Source organism: Carlito syrichta, unplaced genomic scaffold (genome assembly GCF_000164805.1).
Source record: "Carlito syrichta isolate Samal-C Ts95f unplaced genomic scaffold, Tarsius_syrichta-2.0.1 Scaffold314839, whole genome shotgun sequence".
Lineage (NCBI taxonomy): Eukaryota > Metazoa > Chordata > Mammalia > Primates > Tarsiidae > Carlito > Carlito syrichta.
This window is the reverse complement of record NW_007258935.1, coordinates 379,702-402,399: the sequence shown is the minus strand read 5'-3', so window position 1 is coordinate 402,399 and position 22,698 is coordinate 379,702. Positions and strand designations below refer to the sequence as shown.

The following is a 22,698-nucleotide window of genomic DNA, read 5'->3' as shown; positions in this document are numbered from 1 at the left end:
GCAACGGGCATAAGAACCTGGTCAGATTGGAACACCTGGAGAGGAGCTGTGGTGGACTAAGATGTCTGGGGGAGCCAGAGACACCACGGCCAGATTCTGCTTTGCAAGAACCATCTGGCAGCAGGGCACAGCAGCAGAGCAGAGGCGGGCATGGGCATGAGGTCTCTTGCCACTCCAGCACTCTGCTTGCCACACATACAGAACTTACTCCACATGGGCCAAGTCCTCACTGCAATCAGCTAGAAACAAATCCTGTAAGAAGCCCTGTAGTATGCCAATCGTGACTTCACAAAAGCCCTGGCATGCTGCATGTCCGTAGCACCTTCTCCAAGTATCTGGGAAAGGTTGGGTGTGTCCCAGCAAGGGCCGCCCTCACGCTGGTCACCCATCAGTGGTGTGATGTACACACCATATAGATAAGTATCTTATTTAAGGTATGGGGAAGAGGCAAGCAAAGGCTACTATATTTCACAGTAAGTGTTCTTCCTGCAGGATCCCATGAGCATGGAGCAGCAGCATTCTGTACCACAAATGCAAAGGGTTTTGTCTACTGGGCCAGAGGTGGCAGACTGCACCCTGCTCAACCTCCCATCCTCACCTGACCGCACAGAGACAATCCTATTGACGCCGTCCATGACTGTGAGAGGGTCATGGCGCCTCTCCGTGGAGCACTGCCGGTCAAACTCCACCCTGAGTCCTTCTGCACCTAGAGGATAAGTGAGCACAAAGCACAGTGGCCACTCCCAACCAGGAAATAAAGTCCCAATGCACCAAGCAAAACCAGTGAGACTAAAACTGTGTTTAACAGCTAATGAAAAAGCAGAAGTCAGGAAGAACTAGGCTCAAAGGCAAGACCCTAAGACTGACCACCCTTTCACCCCAAAACACCCCCCACAGAAAATTATGCCCGTGGAGGGCCAGTGAACACCGCCACTTGGGTCACTCCTGAGCAAGCATTCACACTGCAATCCCAATTCCCAGACCAAGCTTTACAACACATTATCAAATCTGATTGAGGGGCTATGGGAACCTCATTTTTAGTCAGATCAAACAAGAAGTTGATTGTAAGACCCCCTATTTACAATTAGTGCTTGAAGTGGGGAAAAGTCTTACAGGACTGAGCCCTCAGTCTCTGGGGTCTGCACTAACTCCCAGTAGTCAGTGTCACATCTGAACGGAATTGTAGGACACCCAGCTGGTGTCTACAGAGAACCGGAGAAATGCTCCATGTAGAAAACCCACACATTTGGTGCCAGGTGTGTGAGTAGAGTACCAAGAGTCTCCTCATAGGCTAGAACACCTTTAAGGACTAGCAGAGGGTGGGGGAAGGGCAGGAAAGAGGCATGGGAAGGAGGGAGGATGCTGTGCGGGGCTTTAGGCTCTGATGTAGGGTGACAGGGTACTGGTAGGTTTTTGCAGAGGACTGAGAAGTTCTGACTAGTTTTAAGAGACTGCCTCAGGATGTTGTGGAGGACCCAGGACATGGGAGTGGGAGCAGAAACAGGCAATGACGCTCCTATAATCATCTGTGTTAGACAGGAAGGTGGCCTGGCCCAGGACAGGCTGGAGTTGTTGAGTTTGGAGTATAATTTAAAAGCAGAGAATGTTTGGTGGTGGACTGGATATAAGGTGAGAGAGAAAGAAAAGAGAACTGCTGAGTGGGAATGCCTTTTGTCTTTTACATTCCATCATGAAAGAGGAATGGTTTAAAGCTCAAAACAGCTTATCTGAACCTAATCTCATTCTAAAAGTTCAAGAAAACTAAGTTCACATAAAAATGAGCAAGATAAAAGCATCAAGGTCAAATCTAGTACAGTTATTGTTAGAAAAGACAGAATAAAGAATAGAATAACATCCCTACGGCTAATGAAAACAGACCTGAAGCAAGTGCTCACAAAATACATCAAAGTTCTGTCATTCCAAAACAAATGAAAGGAAATTAGGAAAATGATACAAATTATAAAAGAACAACATGTGAATATGCTGCCCAATTAGGCTAGTGACAATTGGGTAAATTATATTTTAAAAAGAGACCTCAACAAAAATTAACAACAACAAAAAATGTAGCGACTACCTCAAGAGCCAGAAAAGCTGGTTAGCCAGCTGTAAAACATTTGCTGTTAGTTCAGAAACAAACAAAAAGCAGTTAACTATTGCTGCTAATTAATTAACCCTATCTTAAAGAGACCAAACCCCACAACCAATCAGCCACTTTACAAACCTCTGGCACAGCATGCAGTCAATTTACAAACTTCTCCATGTCCCAAAGACAATTCCCCCAGCCCACACCGAATCCCAATAGTCTTAAGTGTACTTCTATTTAACCTTTGCCTCTTGGCAGACACTTTCTCTCCGCTGCTCTGCCTGTTGTGCCCTTCACAACACATCTTCCCTTTAATAAAACCACCTTTCTTAATTTATAACTGTCTTGGTGAGTACTTTCAACCCCATGACGTTGGCCATACCTATCCTGCCACATGGCATCACATAAACCAGAATTAGAAAAACAAACAAAAAAATGTCATACGAAAACTTAGGACAGGATTACAATTTTTAAAAACTCCAAAATGAAGAATAAAATGGAGTGTGTAAAACCAAATAAATGCAACAGAGAATACCTTACAAGAAATAGGAGAAAACAAAGACATTTCTAAAAAAGAAACAGATTAAAAAGTATTTTCACAGAGGAAGTCATCAGCAGTAACTCTAAAGGGCATCCAATACATGCACCAAGAGTCCCTGGAAAGAGAGCTGGGCATGCATGTTTAGGGAACACAGCCCTCATCTGAGAACACCACCAAGAAAAACCCACGGGAACACATGTTCTAGTAAAAGGACTGAAAGAAGTAAAAGCACATGACACACAAGAGGAAAAAGTCATTCTCATTATCACACTCTCACAGAGGACGAACACATGAGCCAAATATTTAATATCCAGAAAAGCTACCTTTCAAATTCAAAGGATACAGACTCCCATGGACAAGTCTGTTCACAGGGACTGCTGAGGAATTTACTAGAGTGCACTTCAGACACCACAATGACTAAGAGACAAGATGATGAAGAGAGAGCAGTAAATGCAATAAAACTAAGACTACATGAAGAGTAAAAGGAAGAACACATAGTGTGTAATAGCTATTATGCTCTTGTAGATATATTTTAATAAATTTGGGAGAACGAGGAAAGCATACACTAAAATTTATTTTAATGATTTCAATAATCATATTGACATTGGCAGTATTAGAATTATATCCTAAGTCTGCTGCATATGTAATGTGAGATAAAGCAAATGAGAAATTATGAGACATTCCACTATATCCTGTCTTGAAATGAGAAAAGAGATGCAAATGTAACAGATGAAGTTAAGTAGAGACTTGTACTTTAGAACCTGAATAGAAAGTATCAATATGAACTCACAAGAATCCAAGGCAGAACCCAGAGCAAGGTCAGAAACCTACCACACAGAAACCTAGAACACCTCTTCATACCAGACTGTGTGAACATTATCAGGGGCCACCAGAATCATTTCAAGGGCCAAACTGAAGAGGTTGCCACTGTCTAGAGGCAGGATTATTTGAGCTTCAATGAGGATAATAATCACAATAAATAAAAACTTATCATATATGTTTTAATCCATGAGTTCATAATGATATAATAAAAAATAAAAGGTCACTTTTGAGTAATGATAGGAAACCAATTCATTCTCTGGCAAAAAGATAAGAATCAAGTTTTATCCTGCCTTTCTCATGCAAACAGTCCCTTGGGCAACCAAATAAAGGATGAGGGGAAACTTTTCTTTCCAAGGAAGTATTCTAGATAATAAATAAGGAGGAAATGATTCCACTAAAACAGCAGCAAGTGGCAGCCCCCAAAGGCCCAATGGCGTCAGGCACGAAGCCTCAGCAGCTGCTGACCTCACAAAGGAGAGACCAGCAGGCAGGAGATGCCTCCTGAGGCTGAGCCAAAGGGCTGAACTGATGAACCTCTGAATCAGGCACCATGCTGCAGAAGCACAGGACAGAGGAACACGCTGGATGGCAGGAGTGTGCCGTCAGCAGGTCCAGGCAGCAGGGAGGCTCTCTGGGTCAAAGGCCAGTGTCTCAGCAGGTAAAAAGGGGAAAGGAGGGGAGGGGAAGGGAGGGGAAGGGAAGAAAGGTACACACTTGGGTAGCAGAAGCTGTGCAGAAATGCAAGTCAGTGACGACTCGACATCTGGACAGAATCACTTCAGGGGACACGTTGAGGACTTCTCAGAGCTGGCACAGGTTACATTTAGACTAGGATCACCACAAAGCTAAACACTGTGTGGCTTTTATCGTTTTTCAGAAAGGGGGAAAAGTGGTTCTAAAGCAATTCTGTAACTTCTTTCCTATAGGAGATGGATGTTTCCTACGGGAGCAATGACAGAATCGAGCCATTCTAGGGTAGCTCCTTGTGAGCTGGTCCATACCTGGGATTTTCACTGTGCCACTGGTGGAAGTGTCATCAGTATAGGGATGGCTACTCTCCACCACCACAGGCTGAGATGAAAGGCGCCCACTCTGTGAGTCTGTGGCCACGTCCTCCAGCTCTGTGACACAGAGCTCCAGGAGCATCTCTGCCACCTGAGGAGGAAGCAGAGGTGGAAATGAGGAGGCCATGGCTCCACATCGGGGCCACCCAGATGCTAGCTACCCTTGCTTGGGCTGACCTGGAGCTCCACTGGTACAGGGCAGCAGAAGAAGGACTTGGAGTTTGAGAAACTGAGTTAAGACCAGGGTTCAGCATCCCATAAAATAAAGGCAGCACAGAGCCTGCAAAGGTGCTATGAGGTGCAGAGACAATCTTTACAGGGAAGGAATAGGAAGGCATCCAACACACACAACACACTCAGTGTGTACCAACTGGAAAAACAAAATGCCTGTGGTGACAACAGCTTCATTTTACACCAAGACAAGATTACCTCCTAATGAGGAAAGTCTGCGTCAGGAACAAAAACACCAAGGAGAAAGAAGTTGATAAAAATTACCAGCAGGGTGCAGTGGCTCACACCTGTAATCCCAGCACTTTGGGAGGTCAAGGCAAGAGGACTGCCTGAGCCCAGGGGTTCAAGACCAGCCTGGAAAAATTGGTGAAACCTCAACTCTACAGTAAATCAAAAAATCTGCAGGGCATAATGGCATGTGCCTGTAGTTCCAACTGCTTGGGAGGCTGAAGTTGAAGGATGGCCTGAGCACAGTGGGCAGAGAACTACAGTGGCTGTGAGTGTGCCACTGCATTCCAGCCTGGGCAACAGAGTAAGATTCTTACTCAAAGAAAAAAAAAAAAAAACCAAGATCCCAGAAGGCAAGGGAGACCAAGGGGGTGGCAGTAGAGGTGGCCAGGAACCAATATGACCAAGCCACCCAGGTGGCAGGCCAAGTACCTGAAGCCAGCGAGGCTGCAAACAAGAACTCAATGAGGCGTTGCCTGACCCGGGACACTGAGGGTCAGGCTCACGCAATGGTCTCTCAACAATCCACTCTTTTCTTATTTTATTTTAAAATTTTAGTATCAATTCACAAGTGGTTAACACTGGTTTTACAAACTTCTTGTTATTTTAAAAAACAAATGAGAGAATGCTATAAAAAGCAATAATGTATTAACCTCAAAATTTTTAATTCAGAGCCCATTCTGTACTTTTCAGAAATATTTTTTCTCTAATTTTCTCATATTTAGGTAATAAATAGCTTAGCTAAGTAAACATTTATATTAATAATGAACTAATGTCATTGTTACAAGCAACATTACTTTAAATTCAAGTGTGTCTTTTCTTTGTGAAAAGCCCCAAATAATCACGTCAGGGCAGGACACAGGAACAGCCATCTTGCCAAAGAAGTAAGGAAAGTTTGGAGACAATCATGCCCTCATCTCTGTTTCCCCTGGACCCTGGTTGGGCTACTGAAGAACAGCACTGGATCACCAAATGCCTATGTGCAGAGTCCCCTGGGGAATCCAGCCTTCAGAACATTCCTCTGCAAAGCTGGTCAGTCCTGCTGAGAGCAGCAAGCATCTCAGGAGGAGTTACACACTCTGGAATTAGAGCCTAGAGAGTTTTATCAGTGGAACAGAAGACAGTTTGCAAGTAGACCCACACAGATACAGGAATTTAGAATATGATAACAGTGGTTTTCAAATCACTGAGAAAAGATGGAATATTCGATAAATGATGTTAGGATGACTGTTTTACCATCTAGGAAAAAATTAAGTTGGATCTCTACTTTATTCCTTGACTCAATATAAATCCCAGATGGCTCAAAAATGTAAACACAATAAATAAAATCATAAATATGATTTGAAATAAAATGAAGAAAACTTGGGAGAATGTCTTTAAAACAATGTCACGTAAGTAGGCATTCTTTTAGCATAACACAAAACCCAGAAGCCATAAATGAAAAAAATTGGCAGATGTGACTAAATAAAAATCAACAACTTCTATTTGGCAAAAGATATCAAACTAATGTCAAAAGTTAAACTAGGAGAAAGTACAAAACATAGAAAGAATGGGGACTTATTTAAAGAACTCTAGCAAATCAATAAGAAAAAGAGCCACAACCAGTTCTAAAGCAGGTAAAGGATGGCACTGGGAGAATAATTAAATACCCTGCTTTAAAGGAGTACTCGGCCGGGCTCGGTGGCTCAACCTGTAATCCCAGCAGTTTGGGAGGCCGAGGCAGACGGATTCCCTGAGCCTGTGGGTTCAAGACCAGCCCAGGCAACTTGGCAAGACCTTGTCTCTACAATAAGTCAAAAATTAGCCAGGCAAGATAGCGCGTGCCTGTAGTCCTGGCTATTTGGAAGGCTGAGGTGGGAAGGATCGCCAGAGCCCAGCAGGTCGATGACACTAGGTTGGCCATGAGGGTGCCACTGCACTCCAGCCTGGGTGACAGAATAAGACTCCAACTCAAAAAATAAAAAATAAAGGAGTATTCAACTGCGATCGACTAGGAAAAAATTCATCACAATACCCATGGTCACAGTGGCATCTCCCTTGGAGAGGACCGGCATGGAAGAAATGGCACAGGGTGGCCCCCAGCCCTCCCTAAGACTCACCTGCGGGTAGGCAGTGCCCATGCCGGACAGCACGGCTGAGAGCACGTCCTTGCCCCTGTCCCCGGCCCGGCTGCACACTGACAGCTTGAGTAGGTCCACCACCACACGAGTGTCATCTGCAGTCAGCATACTGGTGAACTCATCCAGAGACTGAGGCTCTGGGCCTGCAACTTTATTTTGGCTTTCAGCATCCTAAAACAAATGACATCCAACAATTAGCACGAGGAATGATATGTTAACTCTAAGGAAAAATGACCACCAACAGGAGCTTAGAGGTATTTAAGACCATAAAAAAAAAAACAGGTTAATTAAGAAATGACCTAAAATCACCGCCAAGTCATGAACTATTTTTTAAGACTAATTTACTATTTTATAAATTGCTGGCTGGGCATGGTGAATCCTGGCTGTAATCTCAACAGTTCAGGAGGCTGAGGCGGAACGATTGCTTAAGTCCAGGAGTTCAAGACTAGCGTGGGCAACATAGTGAGACTTTGTCTCTACTAAAAATAAAAAAATAAGCCAGGCAAGGTGGCATGTGCCTGTAGTCCCAGCTACTTGGGAGGCTGAGGCAGGAGGATCACCTGTGCCCAAGACGTTGTGGCAGTGGTAAGCTATGATTATGCCACCGTACTCTAGCCTGAAAGACAGAGTGACATCTCAACTCCAAGAAGAAAAAAAAATTACCAACAGCATCTGTCAAAAGGGGATGTCTTAAATTATTTAAAAAATGACAATTGACTATGGTGACTAAGTTTAGATCATAGGCAACATTACAAGGAAAGTCTTGAAATGAAGTCACACTGTATAAAATCTACCTCTTACCTATAAGGCATGCTTGGGAATCTTCTAACTAAATTTGTACCCCTATAATTTTATATATTTTGTCTAGATTCTCTACATAATTCCTTCCTAAAATCTTACTTAAAAACAACTCACTGCCAGGTAACATATCCATAATCTTGCTCCTTAGTTTCCTTCTTATGATTACTCATTACTATCTATTTCTGCCACGTGAACTACAACACAGTGTCTGCATCCTCCCTTCTCCCCATGTTGGCAGCAGTAAGGAGCTGCCTGTCTGCTCTGAGCCATCTCCCTAGCATCGCTGCACCCCAGCTCCTGCCCCATGAAGATGCCTTCCTGAGTGCCTGCCCCCACCCGGCTGTCACCCAAGGGCATCCTGGAGGTCAGCAAGGGACTGAGCTTGTAGAAAGGCAAAAGGCAGCCATCAGAGCTGGGAATCCCAAGCTTCCAACCCAGGAGTGGGAATCAAAATGGCCCTATGCCCAACAAGGGTGGCCTGTTTGCATTATCCAGGCAGAGTCCAGCTTGCCACAGGAGGGATAAGAGCCAGAGAAGCACCTCTTCTCTTCTCTCCTGCCCAAATCCAGGGCACTCTTTCCACAAACAGAAGCAAGCAGGGGCAGCACAACTCCATGCAGGAAGCTTAAGAGAAACATGATCCTCTTAGTGTGCCCTAGAAGCCATACCTATACCCCCCTGAGCTAGGAACAAGTTTTCCTTTAGGGAAATAGACCTGGCTCCTATCTCCATATGGAGAAGCCAGGGGTCAGTAAGTGAAATTCATCAGAAATGATGACACTCCAGGGTATGAGTCATGAAAGGACAGCAAAATCATTCAATGAACTATCTCATGGGATATAATATCTTTGGTCTTGAAACTGAAATGTACCTGACATTTTTTTGGTGAGGGTGTTAAAAATAAAAAAGAGAACACAGAAAATATGTCTAGAAAAATTGCTAAAGATGGCAGTCAACAGTAGTTTGTCCTTAAATATGAATTATAGCTTCATACTAACAGTGAAATTACTTTGTCTTAATTCAGGAGTCAAACCAAAACTGAAGTGATGGGAATTTACAGCTATAACCTGTATAATGCCCGTGTCTCCTAAATAAATTTGTAGGAAAAAATTATATCATCCCTCCACCTGAAAGCAAAAAGGTTGCCTCCTTTAGAATAATTTCTGCATTATCTCTCTCTCATTCCAGGAGACTGCCCAAAGTCAGAAGTTGATTCCAGACAATTTATAAATAGTAACCTTCTTATTACCACAGATGGTTATAAATAATCTGCATAGGCCATATTTTCTGCCAGCATTAACAGCATAATAAATCAAGGGTTCCAAATGTAATAAAAAATAATGCATGTTTGTCCCCAACAGGCTGGCAAGAGAGATCTTGTGAGCAGGGTAGGGCAGCCTGGTGCGGGGAGTACCTGAGTGGGTATTTGTATGTTGGGGGGATGGGAGTGGGCATTCACACATGGGGGACATGGGTGAGACAGCCAGGCCAAGTGAGGAAGGTGCCTGTGCTTTGGGCCAGCACGGAGGTGGAGAGAGGGCCACAGGTCAGACTGGTCATCAGTGCCAAAAGCTGTTTAGAGGAAGAATATCAACCAAGGGGTGGGTAGTAGCCAAGATGGGGGGCTGGTTATCTAAGGGACTGAATTCCAAGTAAATAGCCTGGTGATGACAGGAGTCTGGTTTCTTACTTTCAGAGAAAAGAGTTACAAATACAGAAAAAGTGAAAAACAGAATGAATTCTAGCTGGGCTAGAATCTATCGTGTTGGTGTGAGCTGGTGGCTTTCCATATTGCAGATATGTAACAACATAACTGTATTACACATAACATATTTACTCCCTAGCTCCGTTGCCCAAATATCAACAAGCACTTGAAGAGTGTACATCTTGACTTCTAAATACCTCTCACTGCTAGAAAGAACCAGGACTTCTTGGAGAAACAGTTGATCCCTATGTTGAAGTATAAAGCATCTTGTTGAGACTGGAATTTTGTATTGTGCCAGAAAGCAAGGAAACACTCAAAGAATGACAGGAATACGGCAGAAGAACACATAACATTCTACCAAATATTTAAAGAAGAATTAACACCAATGCTTCACAAACTCTTATAAAAAACAGAAGAGGGCCTGTAATTCCAGCACTTTGAGAGACGGAGGTAAGAGGACTGTCTAAGCCCAGGGGTTCAAGACCAGCCCGGGCAACTTGACAAGACCTCATCTCTACAATAATTTTTTTTTTTTTTTCCCCAGAAAGTAGGACTTATTGAGAAGACAGAAAAGCTCCCAGAGCGGGAGGGGACCCAAGGGGGTTGCCCTACAATAAATTAAAAAAATAAAAAAAATTAGCCAGGTGTGGTAGCACATGCCTGTAGCTCCAGCTACTTAGAAGGCTGAAGCTGACGGATGGCCTGAGCTGAGCAGGTTGAGGCTACAGTGGCCATGAGTGTGCCACTGCACTCCAGCCTGGGTAAGAGAGTGAGATTCTCACTCATAACAAAACAAAACAAAACAAAAAACACCCAGAAGAGTAAGGAACACTTCCCAACTTAATCTATGAAGATAGTATTATTTTAACACCCAAACCAAAGACATCACAAGAATACTATAGATCAGTATCCCCTATGAATATTCCCAACAAAACTGTAGCAAACCAAATACACCAACATATAAAAGAATTATACACCAAAAATATAGGAGTAATATAGGGATAAAGCCATGAACTGAAAATACAACTTAACTATTCATGGTTTTCATTATCCAGGTAAAATGCAGGAGCATAAATGCTTATGAATGTATGTCTATTGCTGAGAGGGTCTAACCAAAGATATCCAGTAGCAATCAGCTCACCAAGCACCCAGATCTTGGTTTCCAAATCCCACCACTCACAAAAAGAACTCAGGGCTCCTTAGAGAAACTGCTGATTCCAGGGTAGGGGCAGTACAGGTGAAAGATGAGTCTGGAAAACACTGTCATGCCAGAAAGCAAGGAAATGTTCCAAGAATTATAAGGACACATCAGAAAGATAAAGAAATCACCCACAGGGCTCCCAATGGCCAAGTCTGGGACAATGTGGGTGTCAAATAATGACATTAACAAATGTCACAATTGAATAAAATGGGAACCCACCAATCTATGTAACATAAACATACAGGTAGGTAGAAGACAGACAAGCGAGAAGGGAATGTGCTCCCTTACAGGAGAATGGCAACAATGACATTCCAGAAGTAATGATAAAATCTGAAAAATGACCATGTTACAACCACCACATTAATAATGGATTCAGCTAGAATCATTAATGGTGCTAAAAGCCAGTGGGTGAAAGTATGAAGAAAAACATGCTAATTACACAGTTTCAAAGCATCCCCCATGGTACTTATTAACACATTTATCAACATCCCGTGAAAAGACCGGGTGACACCATAGCCAAGAGACAGGAGTTGCATCCCAAGCACACAGTAGAACAACGCAAGAATTCAACAGCTGTACTAAAAGGAACCCTTTATCACTCTTGTGGCGCTCTGTCAAAATGAAGGACTGAAGAGCTGTTCCCCACTGAAGACTAAAGAGATGGCATGCCATCCCAGGTTGGGTACTGGACCTATAAGGACGCTTCTGGAAGAATGAGCAAAATCCAAATCGGTCTATGGATTAGAAACTAACCTTTGATCAATGTGGATATCCTGCAACCCACAGAATACACATGGAAACATGAAGGAGCACAAGATTGTGTCTTGCAGCACTCTCACAAATGGTTAAAGCGCCAACAACTGGAGAACCTCGGTGAATGTTATATGGACTGTACTGTGTTCTATTCTAAGTACAATTTCTGCAATTTCTGTGTACATTTAAGATTATTTCAAAATTGCAAGTTAAAGAAAACTGCCTCTTGACCTCTTTGGTTTTGGTCATGGTTTCTGCAATGATGCTGGCAGCTCCAGGGTCATCTGTCACTGGGATAAACGGTCGAGAGGAGGCTGAAGGTGCAGATGGAGTCACTGCAGAGGGGGTCACAGCATCCTCAGAGGAGACGATCTAGTTGGAGAGTACATAGGAGAGAAGTTTACCTGGAAAACTCAACAACATGGCCTACAAAAGTCCAAACATGCCTTTCTAACACCACTTGAGCAGTTTGGAATATTCCAGATGTCACAGAGGTAACACAGTGTTTACACCATGTGGAGCCTGAGGCAGGCTTGCAAAGTCAAGTACATTCCTGTTTCCAAGAAAACCTGCTGATATTCACAGCAGGCCCCGTGAACCAGTCTAAAATGAGCTCTCATGTCTTCAAGATATGTCTTTCCCCAAGACAAGTTACTAAACTTTTTGACTGTCAGAGTTTTAAGGTTTCACAACTGCAAGTAAAGAATTGTAAACTTGCATTTAATTATTTTTTTAAAGAATAAATCTAATTCTCCTAGGTCAAGTCAAAAATCAAAGTAGTAAGCACAAAACAGCCTAAACAAACTGACAGGATAACAGAGATCTTCCTAGACACAAAGCAGTCACCTTTTCCTTTTAGAACAGTTGTTTTACCTCTCTCTTTTCCTGCCATGGATTGGGACTCAGTCTGTCTTCTAGATCAACAGCCAGCATGCATTCCTCTCCATTCATGGGACTAGCCAAGGCAGACACCTCGGAAGGAGGTGCTGAGGAGGAAAACGAGGGGCACTCCACCGGGGCCATCATCCCTGCTGGCATCAGGGCTCCAACCACTGCATCTCTGTCAGGACAGAAAGCCAGGCCTGCAGTGAGCTGCGTCCTCAGCCCTGCATAGCACGAGAGGCTAGACAGGAAAAGTGCTCACTGAGGCATTTTCTCATTTTTACAGGATATACATAATAGGAAAAACACCAAACATTATTACCATGCATCTATCGGCTTAAAGTTAAATGCTTACCCCAGACCTCATTTATGTGAGTAACCACAGTAACAACAGGTGAAAACCGCCAAATGCAAAAACCAGCCCAGAGTAAACCTCTGGCTTTCCCTGAGAGCCCTCTTGGGCTACTGTCAGAGCCCAAGGGCTGGATAATTCAGGCAATTCTGTGTTTACTGAGAGGCTGCCACCTACAAAGCAGCAAGGAAGCCCTGTCCTCTCAGCAGATGACTTTGGCTTTGTTTTGAAACACATGTTCCAGTGTAAGTACCACTGTCAGTCCACACACAAGATACATTAATTCACAGACAACTTGAGTGAAGCGAATGTCCTAAACATCACTTGTGAATTAGTATCAACTAATTCTGCCTCTCGTCTCCAAATATTAATGCTTACATAGAATGAATAATGAAAATGTTCAACTTGGTTTTCTAATTCATAGATTCATATTTCAACACCCATTAAAACAAGCACAGTCACCATAAAGGGTATGTGACTTACAATGCATAGCATTAAAAAACAATAATACAATATTCTTGAAGACCAACCCAAAAATTACAAAAACCCAAAGGTATGTCATTGCATAATTTCAAAATTTAGCCCCACAGCCTACCTGGCATACATGATCTGCAGTGCTGTGAGAACATGTGACAGCGCCTGCTGCTTGGCCAGGTTTCCGTCCAGTGACAGGAGGATCTTAGCAAGAGAAGGACGGTTTGGCTTGGAGTTACCTGCACCACTTGTTTTATTACTGGCAGCAGAAGAATCGGCATCTGAAGGCACACCTATGAAAGGAAAAGAAAATTTGGGTACTGTTTTTAAGATCACAGTTTTGCTCTATTTCTATAAAGTTTGACCTTTTAGATTAGTTCCAAAACACACTGAAATTTGCATTCTGCTATTTCAGGGTTCATATTCAGTTCAATAATGGTCTCTGAGAGTTAGGAAGGAAGGAAGGAAGGAAGGAAGGCAGGCAGGTAGAAAATTCACTTATCTATACTTCCATAAAGGAGTTATTTTTAGCAAAATTTCACTGTTAGCTGCAAAAGGATGTAGACAAAAATGTACTTTACATCAGTTTGTTATATACATATAAGCTGAGAAAATGCTAGTCACTACTTATATCTACTTCCCCCTGCAAGACAAGACAAAAAAGAATCCAAAACCAACAAAGTCAGATCAGACCCACATCGCAGTTCACTACCCTGCCTCAGTGGAGAGAGGGTCCTGGCAGAGTTGAGGGTATGACTTTGCTAACTCACACACAAATTTAACACAATTCCCATCAGAATTCAAGCAGAGTTTTACAGACATAGACAAGATTATTCTCAAATGTATATGAAACAACAAAGCAACTAGAAAAATAAGAATAAGGAGGAGGAATCAGTCTACCAAACTGTTGGGAGCCGGCCATGGAGGCCTGCCTGAGCGTTAGGGATCTAGGCAGGCTGCGGACCCTGAGACAGCTAGTACGAGTTCAGGAGCTGAAGGCCCATTGCCTCTTCCCTTCTTTGCTGTTTTGGCACGTTCCACTAGCAGGGACTTTGATGATCTAAGCATGAAGTTCTGAGAGTACAACAAGCATGGCTTACTTTAGGAGTCCATTGTTCCCGTTTCTCACCGCCTTTAAACTTAACATAATTCCAACTCGGGTCACATTTGGGAGCCTTTAATACAATACAAGCTTCTTTAAAGATTTAATAGTATATTTGTAGAATTAGTATATACATACAAAGTGCTGTTTCAACCTTAATAATACAGATAAATATCTACAGCTACTAGAAACGGCCCAGCACAAGCTTTGGGCTGGGCCACATTCCTTAGGAATTGGTTTAGGCTATAATTAAGAGTTTCTATAGTGTAGGTTGAATTTGCGTAAAATAGAGAGGAATTGAGATTAGGTTGGTTATTCGGTGTTGCATATACACAGGTTTTAAAAGCTATTGATTATTAGAATATTATGATATTAGAATTGCTGTACTGCTTTTGAGAAATATTAACCAAGCATGAGAAACAGTGAAATAGTTTTGGGATCCTCATTCTCATGCTTGGGAAAACACTTGGTGGGTGGGGGACGCCCCCCCCATCCACCTGGTTCTATGTTCATGTAAATGTCTTGTGATTTAATTGGGATTGCCCTTCCTCTTACTCCAGGAAACACCTGGTGGGTGAGGGATGCCCCTCATTCACCTGGCTTTGTGTCCATGTAAAGGTTTTGTGATTTAATTGAGATTGTTCTTCCTCATGCCCGAGGAAACACCTGGTGGGTGGGGGAGCGCCCCTCCTGCACCTGGCTTGTGTTCACATGGAAGACTCGTAAGACTGCCTGTGTAAAATCTGGGATAAATACAAGCTGTAAACCCCCGATAAATGGCTTCTGGTCAATCCGTTGAACAGATGTCCACTTTCTTTCTTTCTCTTTATATCTATCCCTCCTTCTTTCTTTCTTTTAATATCTATCCTTATAGAAACGCCAACGCCATCACACCTTCCAAGGGACCTCCTAAATCTTTTTGGGGGCTGGCCCCCCAAACCAAATTTCATAATTATGTTAACATTAACAAAGACTGGGTGGTACAGGCATAAGAACCAATGAAATAGAATAGAGAACCCAGAAATAGAACAATACAAATATGCCCAGTTGATTTTTGACAATGTATGAAAGCAATTCAGTGGAGGAAGGATAGCCTTTCAACAAATGGTGCTGGAATAATCAGACATCTGTAGGCAAAACAACAAACCTGAATGGGAAAAAAATCAAACTCAAAACATTAAGACATTGATTAATTTAAACCAGAAAGAAGAAGATGGGAATAAAGCCTCCTCTTCATCTACCCCAGAAAAGGAGACAGCATGGAAGGCTAAGTAATCTGCCCCAGTTTGTGTAGCTAGTAGCTGGTGAAGCCAGACAATCACACTCCAGTTATTTATAAAAGTAAATGCTCCTTCATGAGAAAGAGAGGAAAAAAACCAAGATATTTACATGAGAATTTGTTAAGAAAGATGAAATTCACTTTTCTTTCCTTTTTTGGAAAGCAGGATTTATTAAGAGGATAGAAAAGCTTCCACAGTGGGAGGGGACCCAAAGAGGTTGCCCAAAATTTACTTTTAAAAAAGCAACTGTGCCAGGCACAGTGGCTCAAGCCTGTAATTCCAGACTTTGGGAGGCGGAAGTGATAAGATTGTCTGAACTCAGGGGTTCAAGACCAACCTGGGCAACTTGGTGAGACCTCGTTTCTACAATAAATTTAAAAATTAGCCAGGTATGGTAGCGCGTGCCTGTGGTTCCAGCTACACAGAAGGCTGAGGTGGAAGAATCGCCTGAGCCCAGCAGGTCGAGGCTGCGATGGCCATGAGTGTGCAACTGCACTCCAGCCTGGGCAACAGAATGAGACTCTGACTCAAAAAAAAAAAAAAGGCAACTGTATTTCTACATAATAAAGGAGGAACTGGATATCTTCAGAGAAGGAACAAATGATATTTACATATACTATAAATATCTTTTGCAAAAGTATTAACAATCTAAAATTCTTAGAGAATCTGATAAAACCTATACAACAACAAAATTCCAAAACATTGCTGAGAAATCAAAGACCTAAGCAAATAAAGAGAAACACTATGCTCCTGGGTTAGCAGATTCAATATTGTGACATGTTTAACCTCTCCAAACTGATTTACAGAATCAATGCAATGCTGATCTAATTCCCAAGCAGGCTATTTTATAAAAACTGACAAGCTGATTCATGCCACTGCACTCCACCCTGGGTGACAGAGTGAGACCTCAAATAAAAAAAAAAGTTTTATGGAAATGCATAGAGCCTAGAATAGCCAGAATACATCTGACAAAGAAAAAAACTGAAGAATGACCACAGCCTGAGTTCAGGTCTTTTCCAAAGCTGTAGCAGTCAGACAATGTGGTGTTGGCACCAAAACATGCAAATAAATCAATGGAACAGAACTAAGATTCCAGAAATATATCCATTCATACATAGACAGCTGATTTCTGACAGAGGTGCAAAAGTAATTCTGTAGAGAAAGCATAGTTTTTCAACAAATGCGACTGGAACAAATGGTATCAATATGTCAAAAAAATTTTTCTTTCATCCAAGTCTTCTACCATGTATAAAGTATAACTGATAAGAGATCTAAATATCTAAAACTATAAAATTTCTATTAAAAGAACATAAGCAAAGAATCTATGATCTTGAGTTCGGTTTTGTAGACACAATACCAAAAAAAAATCCATAAGGGAAAAAATAAATAAATTGGACTTCATCAAAATTAAAAACTTCTACTCTTTAAAATTCACCTGCGAAGAAAATGAAGTGACAAGCCTCACTGGCAGAATATATTTGCAAATTACATATTTGACAAAGGACTTGTATCTGTAATACATAAAGAACTCAAACTCAATAAGAAAACTACCAGTCTAATTGTGAATAAGGACAAAATATCTGAACATGTACCAAAAAAGATATGTGAATAGTAAATAAGTAAGATGTCCAACATCATTCATTTATTAGGGAAATGCAAAATAAGACCAAAATGAGATACTACTACACATCTATCTGCATGACTAAAATTAAAGCCTGACCATATCAAGTGTTGACTATATCAAATGTGGAGAAGCTGGAGCTCTAGAAAATCCACTTTGCAAAACAGTTTATAGTCTTCTTCTAGGAATTTACCCAAGACAAACACAAGTGGAGTCCATACAAAGACTTATTCAAAGTGTCCACTGGCAATTTCATTTGTACAGTCAAAAACTGGTAGCAGCCGAAGTGTTCATCAACAAATGAATGGATGAACAAATGGCTGGATATTCATAAATGAGATACTATTCAATAATTTAAAAAATAAGCTATTGATACACGCAACATGAATGAATTTCAAAATAATTATGCTGAGTGAAAAAAAGTGAGAGTCAAAAAAAAGAGTACATGCTGTGTGATCTTATGTACACAAAACTACAAAAAATGCAAACTGACCTACAGTGACAGTAAGTCTATGGTTATGGGAGGAAGGGGGAGGGGAGTGAAGAGCCAACGGGAGGGAGGAGCTGCAAAAGGGCATAAGGATTCATAATGCAGTTAGCACAGGTTGGCAGCTACCAATCTGATGGCATGACTAAACAAACCTATGATGCTGTTATAACCTACAGAAGGATCTCAGAGAAGATGTGAGTCTGTGTTACCTAAATAGGAAGCACCTAAAGGGTCTCTCGCAGTCTGGAAGAGGACGGGCTCATGGACCGAAGGCGTAGCCACATCGACGGTTGTCCACGCCACACTGTGTGATGACCCACAAGCCACTCGCGTGATCTTCTGGCCTTCTAAGCCCTGCACAAGCGTGGGCTTTCTGTTAACCGTGGTCGTGCCGTTGCCCTGCTGGCCATGGTCGTTGTCACCCCAAGCATACACCTGTTTAAGAAGAAGGAAAAAAACCTTACAATGTTTCAACATTGGGGAGCATTTACTTCAAAATGTTTAAAATACATGCCATGGTGCCATGGTACATAAGAGAACTGAGCTCTTAAAGTTAAAAACAAACCATCTCACAATCTTACAAAATGGTATCAATATATTACAACTCTGAAGAAAATATAACCATGAAAATGCTTGTCAATGACTATAAATGAGTATTTACTTAATATTAATCAAATTAATTCTCATCTATTCTGTTTTGCTACAAAGAGCAAGGAGGGTCCTCTCTGCATCTAAGTGTCATAATTTTTTTACTTTACTGTACAAAGAAAACTAATCCAAAACCATGTACATTTTTCAAGTAATTGGCTTCTAGGCTGTATAGAATTATAAAGTATAATTTAGGACAGGAATGGTGGCCCACTCCTGTAATCCCAGCACTTTGGAAGGCCGAGGTAGGTGGATTGTTTGAGCCCAGGAGTTCGAGACTAGCCTGGGCAACATATGTAACCTCAGCTCCACAAAAAATAAAAAAATTAGCTGGGTGTGGTGGTGCACACATGTAGTCCCAGCTACTTGGGATGCTGAGGTGAAAGGATCACCAAAAACCAGGAGGTTGAAGCTGCCGTAAGCCATGATGATAGTGATCATGCCACTGCACTCTAGCCTGTGCAACACAGTGAGAATCTGACTCAAAAAATAAATAAAGCAGAATTTATCTTGGTTAAAAATAGCATGCTAATTTTTTTCATAAATAAAATTTAAAACAGAATATCCATGAGCCAGTCATGGTATATACCTCTCAAAGCAGAATGATTTAATATCTGTGAAGCATTAACCTCATTGCTAAAATAATGGATTTCTCCCCATCAACTATCAACTCTCAAAAGTAAAATCTTGCGTGGACTTCAGAGTGGAAGTGACTCTTTCCCAAGAGTCCTGCCCACAACCCATGCTGCCAAGGGGGCAGATACATCAGTGAACTGCAGATGGGTCTAAACTCTCACAGTTCAAGTAGTTAAAACTTGTGTTACTTCATGAAGAGTTACGATTTCAACAAAGGCTGTGTCATGTCTGTCACTTCCAGACTGTGTGCCACCCGCAGGCCACCTGCAGCCTTACCTGCCCCGAGTCCGTGACGGCCAGGCAGTGCAGGGCCCCGACGGCCACGTGCACGATCTTCTTCCCTCTCAGCCCTTCCACCACCTGTGGCTTCCGCACGTGCACATCAGAGCCGTGGCCCAGCCTGAAGTAATCCCCCTTCCCCCTGAAAGGAGGCCAGCAGTGTGAGTGTTACTATGTGGTTACAGTTGGCAACATGCCACAAGAAAACACTCTCTGTCTCACATGCTTCAGAGTCAGCTCAGTGACAACATCACCCCCACACTCAAGGCCTTGCACCTACATTCTAAAAGCATACACCATTATTCAAATTCTGCTAGCAAAATTCTTAATACTGCAACATGTTTACAAAATTTAAGTTACAGTGGTAGGTTTCCACGTAAAGAGACTGAAAATAAGACAATAACCACAAACACTCTTCCCAAGTCCTCATTATCTGGTGTACATCGTTCTCAAGTTGCCTGTGGCCAGAAAACTGGTGTTTCAGCCTGACACACCCATCCAAAGCCAATCTGAACACCCTCTCTCCTTTGCATGTTAATAAAATCAGCTTTTACAGGAAATACATGTGAGTTTATTCAAGATTAAAGGATTCAGAAGCCTATTTTGCTCTCATTTTATCCTTAGGTTTCCAGTATGGCAAGAAGGCAGAAGAAACCCTTACATAAACCTCATCCAAACAGGAAGGTAAGTAGCCAAAATGTCTCCAGTATTCTTTTCAAAATGACCCAGTTATAATGGGAATTTCTTCCTATTGTCATTAATCTCAGCTCAAGTAAATGAAAAAACAAAGATGCCCAGGTGAGTAAAAGTAGGACACTTCACATCACTCCAGGGCAGGCTGGGGTGAGGCCGAGTCTCCCTGCACAGTAGATACACGCTGGTGCCAGAGAAGAAGTTACGTACCACGTCCACACCACTCCCGACTTGGTAAGTGCCAAGGAGAACTGCGCTCCACACTCAATCTGGCACACCCCCTGTCCATTCAGTCTCTCAATGTTCTGGGGAATGTTGCAGCCTTCACTTCCTCCCCGGCCCAATTTTCCAAAGTCGCCATCACCCCAGGAAAATACCAAACCTAAGTTTAAAACAAAAAAAAACATACTTAGGCCTGTACTTCATGACATTCACACCCCCAGAGATGCAGACTCACAAGCGCTCACCTTCATCGGTCAGAGCCAGGGTCTGTGCGTCTCTACTTCCACAAGCAACCTGGATAACTCTGTGACCAAGAAGGACTTTCACCTACTCAATGACAAATTTAAAAACAGAATCAAGCACAAGCACTGAGAAAGCATACGAAATGTTTCCACAGACTGAAATCCAATAATGCAGGTCTCTGTGAACTTCCCCAGACTTGAAGATTATCTTCTCTTGAAACCACCAGATGGTAGGCCTCTGTAAGCAACAAAATGTATATAATCACCATTTTGGGCTTCAGTTGTGTGGTGTTGTCCCCATGCCCCAGTCGGCCATACTCTCCAAGGCCCCAGGTATACAGCTCTCCGCTTGACGTGAGGGCTGCGCTGTGTGAGCTCCCGCAGGCGATGTCACGGATGCGCTTGGTCTTCAGGGCCTCTATCAGCCGAGGCTTGTCACAGTTCCTAAAACGATGGAACATCAACTCCCTACAATCAACCCATCCTTTTTTAAAGAACAAGGAAACTAAGACATTACTCTGATCTACATGAGTCAACACAAGAGCCACCTATCAGACGTCACAAGTAGAATATGCGAGGCCACATCACACAAATATCTTTCTAAAAAATTTAAAGATCCGTTCGCATAAATAATCCATCCTATTTTAATTTTTTGCAAAATAACTATTAAAAGGCATTCGCAATTATCATCACAGTTTCCTAGCAGCAAGCAGGACTGAAGAAAACATCCTTACATTCTGCTGAAGTGTCCAAGTTTTCCATCATCACCTTCACCCCACGAAAACACTTTCCCATCGACAGTTAAAGCTGTAGCGTGCCGGCCACCTGCAACATTCACAGGCACGAGTTGCCAAAGAGCAGCATACAGGCCACAGCATAACTACCTGTGTGCCTGGCATGTAGCATACATTCAATAAGCAACGAGCTAAATACATTTATGAGTACATAGGATCAATGTTTCAATTATTATGAAAGCTTTCTGGATGACATGTCTGCCAAATAAGTGAACTTCTATTAAACTACAAATTTAAACTACAGCTTGTATAACACAGCAAGATCCCATCTCTACAAAAAAATTTTAAAATTAGCCAGACGTGGCGGCTCGTGCCTGTGCTTGAGCCCAGTTCAAGGCTGCAGTGAGCTATGATTGCACCGCTGCACTCCAGCCTGCATAACAAAGTGAGACCCTATCTCTAAAACCAAACAAATTTTTTAAAAAACTTAGAAAGAATTTGCAAAGAAGAGATAATAAAATAATTCTGATTATTAACAGGGTTCCCGTCATACTGATTCAAAATTTAGATGGAAAAAATGAAAATAACTAGCAATTAGGCAAATTATAAGCATGGTAGCAATTTGAGCTTCTAAGAAACACTTCCCAGAGTGGAATGTTTTAGTCTTCGCTAGTAGTATACCATACTCACTCTTCCCAAAGCACAGGGGCTCATGCTCTCAGCATAGCATATTCTCCTAGGCCACATAACCTACCTCAGGGCTGAAGGTGTGACGCAAGTCCCTGGGTGCTGAGCACCTACAGCAGACAAGGCTCCAGTCCCCCAACAGTCCTCCTCCCCTCCTCCGCACCTACAGAGTTCCCATGTGATCAGGGCAACAATGTGCTCAGCTGAACACTAACCTCCCAGCCACCTCCGCCCACAGGACATAGCCACAGAAGGGCTCTGGAGCAGGCCTGCATGGGTGGAGGGCACTGTGTGGTGCTCGCCTGGGCCCCAGAGCAGGTGCTGTGGGGCCCTCTTCCCACAGCTGTGGCACAAGAGTCGCGCCATGTGAGGCTACCCCTGGACCTCACAGAGGAAAAAAGTCAAAATATCTTACTTAAGCCACAATCCCTTGGATTTGCTCTCATGCAGGGTTGCATATAGTCCAGTCAGTACAAAGCTGTATATCTAAGAGCTCCACTCCTCAGAGGCCTAGCACATCGCTTCAAAAATACTAAGAAGGCCAGGCTCGATAGCTCAGTCTGTAATCCCAGCACTTTGGGAGGCCGAGGCAAGTAGATTGTCTGAGCCCGCAGGTTCAAGACCAGCCTGGGCAACTTGGCGAGCTCTCGTCTCTACAATAAATAAAAAATTAACCAGGCATGGTAGCACATGCCTGTAGTTTTGGCTACTTGGAAGGATGATGCTGGGGTGGCCATGAGTGTGCCAGTACACTCCAGCCTGGGTGACGGAGTAGGGGGGGAGAAGAAGAAGGAAGGGGGGGAGAGG

The 22,698-nt window shown here is 42.7% G+C and overlaps 1 protein-coding gene across 1 annotated transcript in view; it reads right to left on the bottom strand.

Moving 5' to 3' along the window:
• The window catches only part of LOC103274643 (E3 ubiquitin-protein ligase HERC2), a 223,538-nt gene that overhangs the window by 36,889 nt on the left and 163,951 nt on the right, over positions 1-22,698 (bottom strand). Inside the window, exons 60-71 of the mRNA XM_008072077.2 lie at positions 21,205-21,295; positions 20,737-20,914; positions 20,474-20,555; positions 20,217-20,388; positions 19,311-19,455; positions 17,960-18,185; positions 13,379-13,550; positions 12,423-12,609; positions 11,781-11,921; positions 7,069-7,260; positions 4,448-4,601; positions 599-706 (exon numbers count right to left, since the gene is read on the bottom strand). Coding sequence (XP_008070268.1) covers positions 599-706; positions 4,448-4,601; positions 7,069-7,260; positions 11,781-11,921; positions 12,423-12,609; positions 13,379-13,550; positions 17,960-18,185; positions 19,311-19,455; positions 20,217-20,388; positions 20,474-20,555; positions 20,737-20,914; positions 21,205-21,295 — 1,848 coding nt within the window. The remainder of the gene's footprint in view (positions 1-598; positions 707-4,447; positions 4,602-7,068; positions 7,261-11,780; positions 11,922-12,422; positions 12,610-13,378; positions 13,551-17,959; positions 18,186-19,310; positions 19,456-20,216; positions 20,389-20,473; positions 20,556-20,736; positions 20,915-21,204; positions 21,296-22,698) is intronic.